General features: G+C 53.6%; 6 protein-coding genes across 6 annotated transcripts; 4 read left to right on the top strand and 2 right to left on the bottom strand.

Annotated features, from left to right (window-relative positions):
* Nucleotides 1-60: 60 nt before the first annotated feature.
* On the top strand, nt 61-971 carry PG986_008364 (uncharacterized protein; the record flags this gene model as incomplete). Its single annotated transcript, XM_066844586.1, has 2 exons — nt 61-121; nt 175-971. 2 exons carry the CDS (start codon nt 61-63, stop codon nt 969-971), a joined length of 858 nt encoding a protein of 285 aa, XP_066700698.1.
* A 360-nt stretch (nt 972-1,331) lies between these two features.
* On the bottom strand, nt 1,332-3,200 carry PG986_008363 (amidase; the record flags this gene model as incomplete). The annotated part of the gene is made up of 3 exons (XM_066844585.1): nt 1,332-2,434; nt 2,493-3,115; nt 3,172-3,200. 3 exons carry the CDS (start codon nt 3,198-3,200, stop codon nt 1,332-1,334), a joined length of 1,755 nt encoding a protein of 584 aa, XP_066700697.1.
* A 971-nt stretch (nt 3,201-4,171) lies between these two features.
* PG986_008362 (uncharacterized protein) lies at nt 4,172-5,303 on the top strand (the record flags this gene model as incomplete). Its single annotated transcript, XM_066844584.1, has 4 exons — nt 4,172-4,277; nt 4,336-4,612; nt 4,676-5,080; nt 5,165-5,303. 4 exons carry the CDS (start codon nt 4,172-4,174, stop codon nt 5,301-5,303), a joined length of 927 nt encoding a protein of 308 aa, XP_066700696.1.
* Nucleotides 5,304-6,938: 1,635 nt separating this feature from the next.
* Nucleotides 6,939-8,570, top strand: PG986_008361 (transmembrane amino acid transporter; the record flags this gene model as incomplete). The annotated part of the gene is made up of 4 exons (XM_066844583.1): nt 6,939-7,128; nt 7,233-7,662; nt 7,776-8,220; nt 8,244-8,570. 4 exons carry the CDS (start codon nt 6,939-6,941, stop codon nt 8,568-8,570), a joined length of 1,392 nt encoding a protein of 463 aa, XP_066700695.1.
* A 2,062-nt stretch (nt 8,571-10,632) lies between these two features.
* PG986_008360 (uncharacterized protein) lies at nt 10,633-12,767 on the top strand (the record flags this gene model as incomplete). The annotated part of the gene is made up of 3 exons (XM_066844582.1): nt 10,633-10,752; nt 10,821-12,308; nt 12,684-12,767. The coding sequence occupies 3 exons, from the start codon at nt 10,633-10,635 to the stop codon at nt 12,765-12,767; spliced, it is 1,692 nt and encodes a 563-aa protein (XP_066700694.1).
* Nucleotides 12,768-14,043: 1,276 nt separating this feature from the next.
* PG986_008359 (PUA-like domain-containing protein) lies at nt 14,044-15,807 on the bottom strand (the record flags this gene model as incomplete). Its single annotated transcript, XM_066844581.1, has 1 exon — nt 14,044-15,807. The coding sequence occupies one exon, from the start codon at nt 15,805-15,807 to the stop codon at nt 14,044-14,046; it is 1,764 nt and encodes a 587-aa protein (XP_066700693.1).
* Nucleotides 15,808-16,484: the final 677 nt, after the last annotated feature.

Below are 16,484 nucleotides of genomic sequence, written 5' to 3'. Positions count from 1 at the left end.
AACGCATCTGGGCACTGTAGAGTTGAAGATTGCAATTGATCAACAACACAATAAGAAACCATGGCTGGCGCCGTCTTCAGACTTCCTGGTGTTGCGTACATCACCGGAGCTGGCGGGACTGGTGAGTCCCCTTTTTGCCGACTGTTTGGCGTCCCGAGACTCATGCAATTCCAGGAATTGGGGCTGCTGTGGCAAAAGCGTTTGCTCGGTCCGGCTGTTCGCGCATCGCCATAACCGATATCAACAAAACGTCTTTGGACAGCACGCGGGATGCCATCCTCAAAATCAACCCCAAAGCCCAGATAAATAGTCGTGACGGTGATATATCAGATGAGGACTTCGTCAGCTCCTTTGTTGCAGACATCTCCAAAGCCTTCTCTCGCGTTGATTATGCAGTAAACTGTGCAGGCATTCTGGGAGAAAACCTTCGATCCCATGAGACCAAAGCCTCGGCCTTTGACTTGATCAACAAGGTCAACTACAAAGGCACATGGCTCTCATCTCGGGCAGCCCTATCACAGATGCTGCAGCAGGAGCCCCTTTCGGAGCATCCCAAGCAGAGAGGCGCTGTCGTAAACATTGCATCGCAACTGGGTGTTGTTGCGCGGCCGAAAGCAGGTGAGTTTGGAGGGTGGGTTCGTACAAGCATCAAGCGAGCGACTGACGCCTCTGTAGCTCCATATTGCGCTTCGAAGGCAGCGATCATCAACATGACTCGGTCTGATGCCATAGATTACTCTCAAGACGGGATCAGAGTTAACTGCGTCTGTCCGGGAGTGATAGAGACGCCAATGACGACAGGGTCGGCGGAGGTGACGGAGAGATTGAAGCCTGCCATCAATATTGCCCCGATGCAGCGAATGGGGACGCCCGATGAGGTTGCTGATGCCGTCCTGTTCCTATGCTCACCCCAAGCCTCGTTCATCCAAGGGCATGCATTGGTTGTGGACGGCGGATATACGATCAATTGATTGCCTGTATGATGTGGCAGTAATGCTGTATTTTGAAAAAAATATAAAACTGATGCATAAAAATAAAAATAGAAACTTAGAAACTTGCTTGGGAAGACCTGTAGCAAGGAATACCTGTCGTGGCTGGCCAAAGTGAAAAGCAGGCAACATGGGATAGTGAGACGCATTCAGTTTTGGGGTTGAGCAAGTTCTCGTAGATCGAATGAACTGCCTTGGAGGGCAAGAGGGACAGAAGCCAAGCCGGGCGATGTTGATCAGATGCTCAATTGAGGATGGGCAGGCAGAGGATGTTGGTCTATTTGGAAATGGGCTAGGCTATCTAAAAATAACAGTAAATCAATCGAAGCAACTTCATCGTCTCTAGGCAGCCAACACCCCCGCGACTTCCCTAGTAGTGATATCAACTTCAAGTGGCCGCTTCCCGTTGGCATTGACATTGGCATTGACCAACCCCATCGCCTTTTCATTGGGCAGGCCGTCTTTCACACCGTCGTTGGTCAAGACGGGTGCTTGACTCGGTCGTGACTTGGCTTCTTTCCAGTCAAAGTTGCTCTCCCAAGCCCGGCCAGCCTTCAGCATCTTCTTCTCCTGCCACAATCCACCTACGAGCTGCATACCCACAGGAAGAAGGACGTCGGGGTCTTCTTTCGCCGGTGCGAACCCGACCGGGACTGACATGGCCGGGTGACCTGTCACATTGAAGACGGCCGTGTTGGATGTCAGCCCGATGCTAGGCTCGAAACACGACCGGGGTGACTCCCGCGATCCATGTCTCGGGGCAACATACGGTGTCGTGGGCATGACCAAGACATCGTACTTCTCGAAAGCCCGTTGGTAAGCGTCCCGGATCTTTCTCGCCATGTTGATGGACTTGCCGTAGAGGCCAGGAAAGTTTTTGGATAGATAGATGCCGTTTATAACTGTGTTCTTGGTCGAGGGAAACAGCTTGTCGAAGTTATCGGCAGTCCACGGCAGGCGGGCCTGCTCAAACTCCGTGAGAGAGAGCCCCCTTCGCCCGTGGGCCTGGCCAAGGACGCCTGCAGCCCCGGAGATCCGCTGCTGGATAGTCCAGATGAGTGGCCCCTGCAAGTGCTCAGGGACGGAAACTTCCTCAACAGTTGCACCCAGTTGCTCGAATTTCTTAGCAGCGGCGAGTACTGTGGTTTTTACCCGTGAATCAACAACTGGCTGGTCAAACCCTTCGGCGAGGAGACCTATCCTAAGTCCAGAGAGAGGCAATGGGGACGTGTCCGCGGATTGGATCGACTCGAGAAATCTGAAGCTACCGTGCGCCGCGGAGCCCAATGATCTGTCGTCTATATCATCATAGCCTGCGATGGCATCGAGACACGCCGCAGCTTCTAGCACCGTTCTTGCCAAAGGGCCAGCGTGGTCATCGACGGCGTCCCCAGAGGTTACGCCGGTATATGGGACTAGCCCGTGGGTTGGCTTGATACCAACACCTAGAAATCTGGTCAGCTGAAACATCATGGTATATCTCAAGGCTGGGTTAGAACGTACATCCGCAGAGGGACGATGGCACTCGTATCGAGCCACCTTGGTCGGTACCAAGAGCAAGATCCATGAGCCCTCCAGCAACCAACGCAGCACCTCCTGATGTGCTCCCACCCGCCGAATAGCCTTCCTTATACGGGTTTTCGATAGTGCCCTGAGCGCTTGTAAATGAAGACGTGGAGTTGCAGAAACTTTCGCAGACTGCTGTGCCATGAATGTCCGCGCCGGCATCAAGAACGCGCGTCACCACAGTGGCATCTGTCGATGGGGTCCACGCAGGGAAAGCATCGCTGCCGTAGAATTGAGGTACGCCAGCCACCGCAATACAGTCTTTCAAGCACACTGATTTACCGGCCAAGAGCTTACTCGACTGGTCCCCCTTGATGAGGAACCTGTGTGCCCACGCATGGCCATAGACTTGTTCCGACTCGGTAGGAACGTGTAAGTTCTCTCGAGGATATTTCTTCAAGTCGGGCCCAGGTTGATAATCTGGTAGCTCTAACAGTTGCTCGGCACAGTCATGTACGGCAGCCAGAAGCTGGTGATAATCATCCGAATCTTTTGGGTCAATCTTTACACCAAGGTCTTTCAACAAGTCCTCGGCGTCGCCCTTCTTGACTGGGTTGGCTCTAGCATCTGGTTAGCTCAACGCCTCTGACGACTTCCTTCGACCGGCTATACTTACTCTCCCACTTCCTTGAAAAAGACTGACATGGCGGCAATGATGTGCACTGGCAGTAGCTTGGTTTCACTTGGGACTGAGGTGATCGAGGACGAAGCCCAAATCAACCAGAAGGTAATGTATGCTTTTCTTTTACGAATCTTACATTACGGACGCCCCATCCAGGTTCTCTCGGCTCGGCTCAGCACGAAGACACACCGAGCTGACAAAGAATAAGTCAAGGGGCGAATAAAACGAATCAAATCGTTCCTCTCTATTGATTTACTCCCCTTTTGGAAGGTATATGCTACCCGTGCCTACATAGCCAAGTAGTGGGTTGAGCGTGGCCTTTCTTGGCTGTGCTCTCTCCAACCGGTTTCCGGATTCGGGAGTTGGAGATGATCTTCCCCGACTCCAACACGCAAGTGTCATCGAACTACTGTAAGTGGGCATGGTCAAGTTGCCACATTCGGACTATGGAATTTGGATCAGGTGTTCCTGAATACCCCATTATCAATCATACTCGCTTGTCTCATTGCAAGTAGATTCCTTGCTGGACGCGCTGGTATAGCTGGAGGCGGTGGTTTGGGGTTGCTGGGTCAGTCTCCAATATCTTGACCCCAATATCTAACCCCTCCTCTTTCAGCATCAGCTCAAGTCTCCAACTCCATCGGTATCCACCTGCCTGCATAGTCACTATCTAATCGACAAACTACTGAGATCCATCCCGAATCCCGATCCTTTAATGCCAATTGGGCTTCGGGACGTTCTATCATGTGCGAAGATACACCAGCTTCTGTTGTGTCATGTTATCACGTTCCCCGCAATCACCCACGCACCCCGCAGATACTAGACCCCTGATAGCCGTTTAGTATTACATGTACTAATGTCCCGAGAGACGCCATTGGAGATATTGTAAGACGTTGTTCAGATCGTCAAATCACCAACTCATTTGTGTTTTCTGTAGTCTTCAATTTGCTGCGCAGAGACCATATTCAAATCCGCCTTTGCATAAACCACCAAAATGGGCAAGAAGAGAGTTCTGATCAGCTATGGTGTCGACGTGGATGCCGTTGCCGGGTGGCTTGGCTCCTATGGAGGTGAAGAGTCGACGAGCGATATCAGCAGAGGTATACACCATCATACCTCCAGATTTCTGTGGACTCGGTCACTAATGGATTGGAACAGGTCTCTTTGCCGGCACCATTGGTGTCCAGCGCCTTTTGAAGATGTTCGCCAAGTACGGCATGAAGACCACATGGTTCATTCCCGGGCACAGTCTGGAGACGTTTCCCGAGGATATGGCGGCTGTCCGGGATGCCGGGCATGAGATTGGCCTGCACGGATACTCTCATGAGAACCCGTCGGACATGAGCATTGAGCAGCAGAGGGACGTGCTCGATAAGACATACAAGATGCTTACCGAGTTCACCGGCAAGCCGCCGCGCGGTAGTGTTGCGCCTTGGTACGTATAGACCATGATTCCCCCCACCCTTGTCGCAGCAGTTTCTCTAATTTCCGCCAACAGGTGGGAATGCAGTAAAGAAGGGGGGCAGCTCCTGCTCGACTACGGCATCGAGTACGACCACAGCATGAGCCACCACGACTGCCAGGCCTACTACCTGCGCACGGGCGACACGTGGACCAACATCGACTACAAGCAAAAAGCCGAAACCTGGATGAAGCCCCTGGTGAAAGGACAGGAGACGGGGCTCGTCGAGATCCCGGCCAGCTGGTACATTGACGACCTGCCGCCCATGATGTTTATCAAGGGCGCCGCCAACAGCCACGGCTTCGTCAACCCGCGCGATATTGAAAACCTCTGGCGCGACCAGTTTGATTACTTTTACCGGGAGTACGATGAGTTTATCTTCCCGATTACGATTCATCCGGACGTGTCGGGGAGGCCGCAGGTGTTGTTGATGCATGAGAGGTAAGCTACTGAGAAGATCTCCAACAAGCTATATGTAAAGTTCGAACATCGGAGACTGACTGACGCTTACTTCCTGCAACACAGATTGATCGAGCACTTCAAGAAGCATGAGGGTGTGGAGTTTGTGACGATGGAGCAGATCTGTGATGACTTCAAGAGCAAGAACACACCGGCAGATGGTGCGGTGATGCCGGCGAAGCCAGGGGCGATGCTCAAGTCGTGACCGGGCAGGGGATGAGCTAATACTAGCCATGCTTTCTTGATCTAGCTACATTCTGTATATAATCTACATGTACTTATTTGTTCCTAAGCTGTGCTCTTAAGCCAGACACAATATGCTGTGTTTGCCTTGTAATCCTGCTGGCCCCGATATATCGGCTTGCCAAGAGACAGCGGCATTCGGCACGATCACCGACCCCAAGGCAACAAGAGTTGGACCCCTATGATGCAATCCTACTATTACCGTGCATATTATCCAGATCACCTGATTGTCGTCTTTCGATCGTACTGCACGCTATCTCGCTACCCTTGGTCGTCACCTACGCATGTGGGGTGAGGTAGCATTTGGGGTCACAGTCAGCTACATAGCCGCGATTGCGCCTATCTCACTCAGTAACACCAGTATCGTGCAATGAAGAAGTAGGTAAGCAAGTAGGATGCCAGATAGATACGGAAACACGGGATAGGGAGCCGGCCACTCGGTACGCCAACACACGTGCTAGGTAGGTATTGGGTATTGGAGCAGGAACAGATAGCTAGCTTACCGCCCAGTTTCGGGGCAAAACCTGCCACAGCAGGTGACCGCGTATAGGGGTCCAGTGGTAAAGTGTTGGAGAGGTTCCAAGACTATGTCGCGACTGTGGTAGGAGGGAACACGCGTCTATCAATCCTGTCTATCGTCGCGAGTTGGAGAAGAGGTACGCGTATATTGGGGTATCTCTCAGGATACCTATCACCTGGCCCTATCGATAGCGAGCGATGTCACTACCAACCAAAAGTTGGAGGGAAATGGCCCCCGTCCGTATCTTGGAGACCAGCATCTCATAACTTTCCTAGCTGTTTGGACCTCGCTCGTTGTTGGAGTATGCAAGATCAATAACCAAAAGTTGGAGAGAATTGTATCGCACATCTTTGGAGACAAGCATTGAGCGATTGATTAGATGTCGCATTGGAGTACCCTTATCCGTACTGCCACCCATCACATTTGACCCCAACTCCTCTCCTCTTCCTCCTCCTCCTCCTCTTCCCGGCTATCTACCACCGAACAAGATTACCATCAACCATGTACCACCGCTACCAACGTTACTCCAACCGTCCGTCCCACCAAATATACCCACTTGGCATGGAGCCGACTACGTCGTAGCTTGGTTCGTTTAGAGATACCGGCGCCTGGCCCTTGGCCCACTTGCCCCAGACTCTCTCTCTCTCTCTGCTAGTATGGGGCCTCTTTTTTTCGTGGGGACTCGACCTGCCGACCCAGGCAGGCCCTATCTCTAAGAGAGAGCCCCTGCAGAATTGTTATCATGACCACCTGCTGGCTGGCTCGTAGGGCGCTGCTTCTACCTTTCATGCATGGTGATGATAAGCTTCGGCCCCGTTTTGCAGCAGGAAATGTAGGATCGTGAAACTTTCTATAAGTGAAGAGGCACATCCCGACAGTTTGGTCCCAGCATCATCATCATCATCGCCACGACCACCACCACCACTAACAGCCAGAGGGGTCTCGCACACACTCATTCACTTAGTGGCTGTGACACATCTTGGCCTTGCTTTCAGTGGCCAGACAATCATTTTTGCTTTGCAGATTTGAGAACTCTGTCTAGATATATATATATACCACACAACCATATCCAACACCATGACCGCATCAGAGAAGCATGGCGGCGACACCATATCGCCCGCCCCCGCCCGGAGCAGCGGCTCCATCGAGGGCGAGGCCGTCAAGATCGAGCCCGCCGACGACGCCTTCGAAGTCTTCAAGCGGCAGGAGGGCCAAGTCGACTTCCGCACCGTCTCCTGGGTCCATGCATCCGTCATCTTCCTCAAGAGTAAGCCTGTCCTTACCTTATGGAACCTACCATGTGCATACATATACGGTAGACTTTAAGCAATCCGACACCGTTAGTTACTAACTTTGTGTCCCTACAAATAGTCATCTTCGCTACCGGCGTCCTGACCATCCCCTCGGCAATGTACGTCCTCGGCGCTTTCCCCGGCGCCATCAACGTCCTGGGCTGGCAGTTCCTCAACACCTACTGCGCCATCGTCCAGGGCAACTTCCGCAACGCCCACGCCGGCTGCCACTCCATCGCCGACATGGCCGAGGTCGTCGGCGGCAAGTGGTTCCGCGAAGTGGTGGGCGTCTTCTTCCTCGTCACGTTTGCGATTGTCGGCGCCTCGGGCATCTTCGGCGCCTCCGTCGCCCTCAACGCCCTCAGCGGCCACGCCCTCTGCACCAACAGCTTCATGCTCGTCGCCACCGCCCTCGTCTTCATCCTCTCGAGCGCCCGCAAGTTCGAGAAGATCGCCTGGCTGACGTGGGTCGGCTTCTTCTCCGTCTTCATTGCCGTCTTCATCGTCGTGTAAGTTCTACAGTCCCTCTTTTCGTCTGGTTTCATCCCCCGATCTCCCTACCATTCTGCTCCGCTCCGCTGCTGCGCCTTTGACTAATACGGCTTCGGTTCGTTAATTGCAGCGTGGGAGTAACGACCCGCGACCGCCCTGCCGCGGCCCCGCAGACCGGAGACTACGACTTCGGCTACCATGTGATCGGCAACCCGAGCTTCGTGGCCGCCATCACCTCGGTCGCCACCATCTTCTGCTCCGGTGCGGGCACGTCGGCCTTCCTGCCCGTCATGTCCGAAATGAAGCGGCCGCGCGACTACAACAAGGCCGTCTACCTCTGCATGGGAATCGTCACGGCCGCGTACCTGTCCTTCAGCCTGGTCGTGTACCGCTATTGCGGCAAGTGGGTGGCGTCCCCCTCGCTGGGTTCCGCGGGCGACACCATCAAGAAGGTCGCGTACGGCGTTGGGATCATCGGCCTGCTGGTGAGCGCCTGCCTGTACATCCACGTCGCGGCCAAGTACATCTTCGTGCGCATGCTGCGCAACTCGGCGCACCTGCAGAAGAACTCGGTGGTGCACTGGTCCATCTGGCTCAGCTGCACGGGGGCATGTCCATCATCGGCTTCCTCATCGCGTCCGGCATCCCCATCTTCAACTACCTGCTCGCCCTCGCCGGCAGTCTCACCTTCGCGCCCTTGGCCCTGGGCCTGCCGGGCTACCTCTGGATCTACGACCATGGGCACTACCGCACGGGCAAGCACTGGCAGGTCATCGTCTACTACCTCAATTGGCTCATGATCGGACTCGCCGTGTTCCTGACCATCGGCGGCACGTACGGCGTGGTGCAGAATATCATCGATGCGTACGCAAGGGGCGAGATCGACAAGGCTTTCAGCTGCAAGGACAACAGCGGTTCGTCCTAGTGTACCAATGGCGGCGGTGGCGGCCTCTGTCGGCGTTGCCTTGTCTTGGTCCTGTTCCTCAAATAGCTATGCTGGTTAGATACACTTTCGCCTAAAGTAATATGTGGCTTTAATATATCAATGATAATGACGCAAGTTGTGCCCAATGTGGTCGTCCCAGGATAGATTGGCGCCAGATGTGGCCGAGATAGTCCCAAGGTTAAACTACCGAACCTGGCCTGCCAGGCTAAACTCTCTGGAGAGACCGAACCCGACCTTGTGACAGGCGTCTAATAGGGATAGGGGAGGGAATCAGAAGGAGCCGCTGAGTGCCGGAATCCGGGCAGCATTATGTTATGTAGCTTGTATCAGACCAAAAAGCGTTCTCATCATTGTCACAAGTTCCCCCAAGGCGGCCCTTGCCAGGCAGGACGATGCGAAGTCTTCGGGCAGAGAAAGAAAGCTGGGATTGGGAGTGTCAGGTTCAATTGCTCGGTCGGGACTGATACCGTGGAATGGTAGAAACCATTTTTCCAAAGTCCCATCCGATGCTTATTAAAAACCAATTTACCCATTGATGTGCAGAGGAGGGGGGCCCTGGTTCGGCGGGCGATGGTGCAAGTACTCAGTCAGCAGCAGCATTGTATACGCCTGCCTGCCTGACTGACCCGACCCGACCTGACCTTATATTTGTTCCTGTAGGGAGCGAGTCTGACTCGAAGATGTTTCATTCTGGGTCATCGATGTTATCTTGGTACTCTCGTGTTTCTGCTTGTCAGGCAGGCTAACCTCGGCTTCCAGGTGGTGGTAGCGGCAGCATACTTATTATCCCTTTCGTCGCTTGATGGCGTTGCACAGGCTCTAGATCGGTCTATTAGTTGAGTAAGTAGTGCTGGTCCTGGGCGCATATCGTGGCCGGGCCAGGAGCGCCGCTGTCGTGGGGTGGTGGAGTGCCGCAGTGCGACTCATGAAGGGATCTGCGTTCTGCGTCGTCCGGACTGTCTGGGCCTGGCTATCCAATCGGGCTCGGTATATCTGGTTTGCTGGTCGAGGCAGAGTCGAGGCCTCGAGGGGGAGGGGACGCGACGAGAGGATGCTGAAGTCTGTAACAGCTACTGACGTTGTTTCCGTCCCACCGACGATAGCGGGTTTCATATGCCCAATTTGGGAAGCTACAATTAGACTTCATACTAACGCTTGTTGCCGGCGCCCTTGCCTTGCGCCTGCCGGGGCCCTTACCACTCAGTCTCCCCCCCCAATCGCCAATGCCCCCTCCGTTGATTGATCCATTGGATCATTGGATCCTGTCCAGAGTCCAGACTGGAACCAGCAAAATGCCAGACAAAAAAAAAAAGGCTACACGCACCTATCCTAGCAGGGGAAAAAAGAGCTCTGGCGGAAGTCAATCAATCCCTTCTCTGCCTGCCGAGTGCCTAGTCCACCTCCTCCTAGACTCCTCCTCCCGCAGACAGACGGGGGAAAAGTAAGACGGACGGATGTATTTATTAATTCTCGAGGTGCCACTTCCCCAACGAGATGATCATGTAATGTTCTCTCTCTCACGTGGTCTCACCAAAATCTCGATAATAGTGACATCAAAAAGTAGCCGGAAACGAAATGACCTGGCTTGAATTCAAATTCAATCAATCGGCTTCCTCGGCTTGCATCGTTGGCCGTTAACCCAGACTTCTCTTCAATTCTGTTCTGCTCGGTTCTGCTCTGCTCTGTCCTGTTCTGTCTCAACCTGCAAGACATACGCACATACACTCAACCACAACCAGAAAATTTCCCACGCTCACACAGCCAGACCGGCCATTGGGCATCATCATCATTATACTTCACTGCCAACGACCCATTTCATACAGTCAGCAATTCATGGTGATACGCCTACCCCGGTGACGTGTGGAGCCATCATCATCACCACCAGCATCATCTTGACCTTGCCATATCGTCACAAGTTCTTGGCTTCGGCCGGTTGTTTGATTCATCCTGAGAAGCACCAGCAGTCTGTAACTAGAGTGGCTGTTTGAGATACCCGAACCGCCGCTTCTGCCGACTACATTCACATATACACCCGCTCGCCATGTCTTCATTCGCCGGGAACGTGGTTGACATATCGACGTCTGGCGACTTCGTGCTGGCCAACAGTCTGCTAACAGAAAGGAATTCAAAGGACAGCTTGCTCTTGCACCTTCCAAGAGAGGTAAGTCTATGGACTCGGAAACGAGAAACATATCCGTGGAAAGCGGCCAATGCTCACTCTACCCTCAGCTGCGCCTAATCATATACGAGTATTCTGTGGCGTTGGACAAGCCCGTGACCCCGAGGCAGACCATTGCCAGATCAAACAAGTTCACCTGGGGAGATGCCCGCCGCGCACCTGTCCATGCCCACCATGGAAACGCCGGCCATGTCTACAAATCCACCGAGACGCAACACTTGACCGTCGTCAGCTTGCACAGGACTTGCAGGGCCATTCACAATGAGCTGAATGCACTGCCGATTTTCTACCGTGTGAACGAGTTCGAGCTGGCATCTCAGCGCGATATCCACGTCTTCCTCGCGGCCTTGACTCCAGAGCGCCGCGATGCCATCCGGAGGATCACGCTGGCCGCCGTCGCGGCATGGAAGCCGTTCATTCACACTTTCGATGAAAACGTTAATCATGACATGATGGCACTCCTGGCTCACTGCCGGGACCTCCGGGAGGTCAAGATGCTTGTCACACCAAACAGCTCGTACTGGATGTACGAGCGGGACCCTGAAAAGCTCGAGCGCGAGCTGCTCCGGGAAATCCGGGATTCCATCGACGCGGCGCTGTCTCGGGATGGCAGCATTGGTCTCGAAAGGGGAAGCCAACAGTGGTGGGATTTGCCCATGTTGGACGTCCAGTTCAACCTCAAGGATTCCGTAGGGTGCTCATCGAGATACGACCAATGTCTGCAAGCGTGCCTCGACAGCAAAGATATCAAAAAGGCCATGCAAGAGCTCCAAACAGCTTTGGCAGCACGCAAGACGGACCCGCGGATTCCTCGGCCGGGTCTAAAGGAGTTCTATAGCACGGCTGACTATCAAAAAGCTCTAGAACGTGCTCCTCTCGACTTCATCGGAGAGAACCGCATGACATTCGAGAGGTTAGCCGACCCGACAACTATTTCGTCCCGTACGAGGTCATATACAAAAGCACTTCAGAATGTCAACAGCTTGGGCACGGTTGACACGTACCTTTTGAGCAAATATAACATGGAGGGCCAACTACAGTGGGAGCTATCCAGGATATTAGACCTTCAATGGGGCAAGAGCACGATTGAGGCTCTGGTGGCCTGGAAGTATGGCCACGATGACTATCCCCACCGGCACCCGTCTCGGGAACCGTTATACGTCCTGAGCACAGCCAGATGCCACGAATTCCTGCGGCAATATTTCTACCAGTCCATGCAGAGCATCGAGAGCCACCAGCTCCTACCGGCCAACGGCTCGGGCGAGCTGAGGCGGCATCACGAATGGATGACGAAGCATCCGACGCCCAACGACTGCGCCGAGGAGTACGAAGACATGATGGTGCCAGGCCGGCGGCAGATGTGGCGCGTTATGAACTCGGACTGGCAGAGGCGGATCAAGAGCCTGGCGGCCACCATCAAGAAGCGCGAGACGGCCGAGGCTCTTGAAACGAAGAAGCGCAAGGCCGAACAACAGGCGATTTCGGTCCGGCCCAAACGGGCGGCCACCAATAAGGCTATGAAGAAGGCGGCGGCATGTGTAAGTGTGGCGAGTGGAGCAGCAAATGCATCCAGCCGCCCACGATCCCGGGTTTTGAGGGGCACCAGGTCAGGTTAGGGGTCATTGGGCCGTTTTTGATTGCATAGCCGAAAAAGAAAGGAAAATCATATATCACTACCTAAACAATACCAAGAACAAAACAACCGTATATCCATTGATAATTTTTCCCCCGGGAAGAACCGCCTCTACCTAGTGTGCAACAAGAGAGAACGTGCAACTCTTCGCGAAGTTACCGCCCAGTCCAGGCAGAGGCGGGTGTGAAAGCACGGGTCTAGGGTTTCATGCTCATACCACATACATGTTTTGCACGAGGTTCACGTATCGCGGACTGAGCCGATCGATACTCATGAAAAGGCAAGTCTTGCCATGGATGCCGAGTTCGCCGAATTCTCTGCAGGCTGTACCGTTGCAGCGGGGACAGCTTCTATAACCACTTGAACAATCGCATCATGGCTGTAGCAGTCGCCGAGTGGATAGTAGCTACGTAGGTACCCAGTCAATGTTCATGTATATGTCCGTCGCCCAAAAGCTTCCGGTACAGTCGATAGGCAGTAACCCGGAATGTGTAGCAGTCATGATTCCGGGAATTCGTTTTCGGAATTCCCAAAAGCGGTAACCGGGTAGATATGTAGGCGTCATGGCACGACCTTGTCCCACCGGCCATGGCCGACAAGGTCGGTCTCCCTCTCCGATCCGAGTGACGCTTCTCCGTTTACAAAAAGGTCCAGAACACTACATAACTGACCTGTTGATCATGTCCCCGTCATTCATCAGTCAAGGTTTGATGGATTTATTTTATTCTTTATTTTCCCAACTACACTGCCTCCACTCTCCCCCATCTTTGGCGGGCCCTCGAAGCTTCCCAACATGCCGCACGACTATAGAGAGCAATATTCACATACGCAAGACAGTCTGTTCGGGAAATGAAGAGAAAAATAAATAATGAGAATATGCAGACTGAATAACATGAAATCCAACTAAATCAGGGTACTGATGCAAGAGGCCCTCTATCTCGCAAATACAGAGGGCATTGCTGGTATCACTAGTATGATATAACGCTATGAATGGATGGTGCGTGTATCGACAAGAAGGGGTGCGATGCGAGGTATTTTGTATGTAGGCATATATGGATGGAGTTGTGGAGGAGAATGATGCAGAGGAGACCGCATCATCGATCGGTTTGTGTGGTAATCGGACGATGATAAGTAGCAAATGGGACAGGCCGAGGCCAACAGAAAGGTTTGGCCACCGGAGAGAAAAGGGGATAACGAAGAAAACAAAAAGGGTCGAAATCTCCAACGAGATAGAGCCTTCCAACCCATTGCAACTCCCCAAAACGCCAAGCATCAAGTCGTAAGAAATATGAATCAAAATCATTACGATTCCAGGAAGCAGCGTGGGCGGTCTTTTGCTCCCTGCAGACGAATCCCGCTTCCGTAGTATTTTCTTTGCTTTTCGTTTATTGTCCATAGTACTCGTCGGCGGCAAGCATGGCTAGTACCATGGCAGCGAGCCCGCCGACCAAGGCGAGTCACAAGACAGAGCAGTCCGTAAAAGACCTGAGAAGAGTAGAAAGGTAACCCGTCAACAAATCGTCGTTTTTAACTTTCAAAAAGAAGATGGAATTCTTAGCCCAATGTGTTACCATGTGAACGAAGGACATTGGGCAATGGCGAGGGAGAGCGAGAGACCGTGCGCGGAAAGGGGTAGAAGCTTACCATCTGCTTGATTCCCACACCACGATCCAGCGACAGCAGATCTTGAGCCTCTCCCGAACGCTGGGCCTCCCGAGAAGCCTGTACTTCTCCTCATCGCTCACTGGTAAGATGCTTGCGAACCACCAGGGGAACCTGGCGGGGTCGTTGGGACATTCGCCGTATATCGCGAGAACACGAGTTGTAAGCCAGGCGACGCTTTGGCTTCTCATGCGCCTCACGAATTCTACTCCGAAGTCGAGGAGCTCGCGTGTCGCCATGCCATCTAGCTCCTCCATTGTCAAAGAAGCTGGTGAAGGGTGACCGGCTGATCGGGGTGTCTGGACCGAGGTAGTTGTTGTGGCATCCGTCGTTTCCGTCAATCCTCCTTCAGCGTGATCGATCGGCGCGAAATTCTGGACGCCCCTTGAGCGCATAGTTTCGAACACCTCGGTGGCCTCTTCTTCGGCCAAGCCAACATCGTCCAGTTTCTCAATGTTCCCCACCATATATCCATCCAACAAGGCATGCTTAAGAACCTTGAACCGTGAAACCCCTACCGTTTCCACGAGGCTGCGGCCGTCGGGGAAGAATTCGATGTTGACAATGCGAAGAAGCGTACCAACGGGCAAAAAGTTGGCACGCCCGTTGGCTTCGGTTGGATGCGTATACAGTACCATACCAAAGGTGCGGTTCCCATCCATTGCCCGTCGTATCATGAGTCGGTACCGCGGCTCGAAAACATGCAGGAACGTCGGCATGGTTGGGAAAGATATTGTGCAAACAAAGAGTGGAACGTCATACTCGCCCTGGGCCTGCTGCTCCAGCCTCGCAGCTTGCGCCCGGAGCGCAACGGTGTCAGCCCAGAAACCGTTAATGATATTCGTGAGTCGCTGGTTCGAAGGGAACGAGTTTGGGTTGAGTTGTGGCTGTATCAACAACTCCCGCCGGCATATGGGGCAATGTTCCGAGTGGTCCAACACTCGATGCAGGCAGACGCGACAAAAGGTATGGCCACATGCCGTCGTCAAGGGGTCAAGGAAGAGCGCGTAGCACACTTGGCAGTCCATCTCGGTTCTGGCCGAATCCTTCAATCGGGTGAATGCTGTCACGTCCATCTGTGACACTTCGTCCTCCCCAGCACCACAAGTCGTATAAGACACCTCGGCGTCATAGCCAAGCCTGCCCGTTTCCACCAGCGTATAGGTCGACACGATGCGCCCACCCTTCAGCAAACAAGCGTCATCCTCCTTTTCCTTTAAGCTGGACAGTCCCGCAACATCCCACGGGTCTTGAACTGCGATGCGTGTGGAAATATCTGACACTCCCGTAACGTCTCGGTCTTGCTCGATGGTTGTCTTGATCAGCGCCAATGCCTTGTTCAAGGTCACATCGACGCTGCAATCGCCCAATGCATGCTCCTTTTTGCAGTCCTCAAACGGACATGTGAAACCTTGTAGCCGTCCCGTGGTCGCGGGCCACGATATGTTTGTGCGAATATGTGTGGCGGGAATGCAGTGCTTACAAAGGCTTCGACCGCATGGCAGAGTGGCCGGCTCTTGGAGTACGCGAGAGCACACCCCACACTGGATGAGCCTTATGATCTGGCGTACATCCTTGACGGCGCTGAGAAGCTTCTCAGCGGCAGCAAGCGGCTTCTCTGTGCCGGCCGGGTTAAAAATGGGCGACTCGCTCTTCTCAAGCGAGGAGCGGGAAGTTGGACTGCCGGACGAGGGTGACGGGGGAGGTATCGCCGAGTTGGGATTTGCTTCGATGGATGACATGAAGGCTCAGGTCATTCAGCTTCTAGCTGGTCAGATGGGGAGACGTAGAACCAAGCCAGTTCTCCCAGCAGAAGAAAGAAAAAGAAAAGAAAATTTGTCTATGTGGTTACCGTAACAGAAACATGTACGTGAGTGGTCTTGCACAGCAGACCTACACTACATCTATCTTGGGTGTTGGGCTGAAGTGTGCGAACGAGCGAGCGGAGGGTCAAAAGTGATGACGCTTAGGAGCCGCGCAGGCTCAGGTCAGAAAACAATATCAGGGATCCAGATAGAGTAACAAGGCCCCAGAGAAATTCTTTAGCTTGGACTGCTTGACCCAGACAGATGGAGAACAGAGCATGTGTAGGGATGATGGCTGCTTGGTCTCGAAACCCGGCGATACGGGCACGGCAGGTACTATATCGCGGGCGCAAGCAACATGGTGTGAGAGATTATGTAGCAGGTCATCATTACAGGGCATGTGTCCCAGCAAGAGGGACCCCAGACAAGAAGCAGTGCTGGGTATATGACGTGTATCGGTACTTGGGAGCCCATTGTCTCGACTTTGGCCGGCCGTTATTGGCTCGTAACGCCACAGCGATCTCGATCCGCAAAACGTCCTGTGGCCCGCGCGGCAAACCTGCATTGGGCCTTGGCTTTCTCGTCGCGCCAAGGCTGTGGCGGCCGTGGAGGGA

Source organism: Apiospora aurea (assembly GCF_038362705.1).
Source record: "Apiospora aurea strain CBS 24483 chromosome Unknown utg000005l_segment0_segment0, whole genome shotgun sequence".
Classification (NCBI taxonomy): domain Eukaryota; kingdom Fungi; phylum Ascomycota; class Sordariomycetes; order Amphisphaeriales; family Apiosporaceae; genus Apiospora; species Apiospora aurea.
This window is presented reverse-complemented; position numbering and strand designations above follow the sequence as displayed.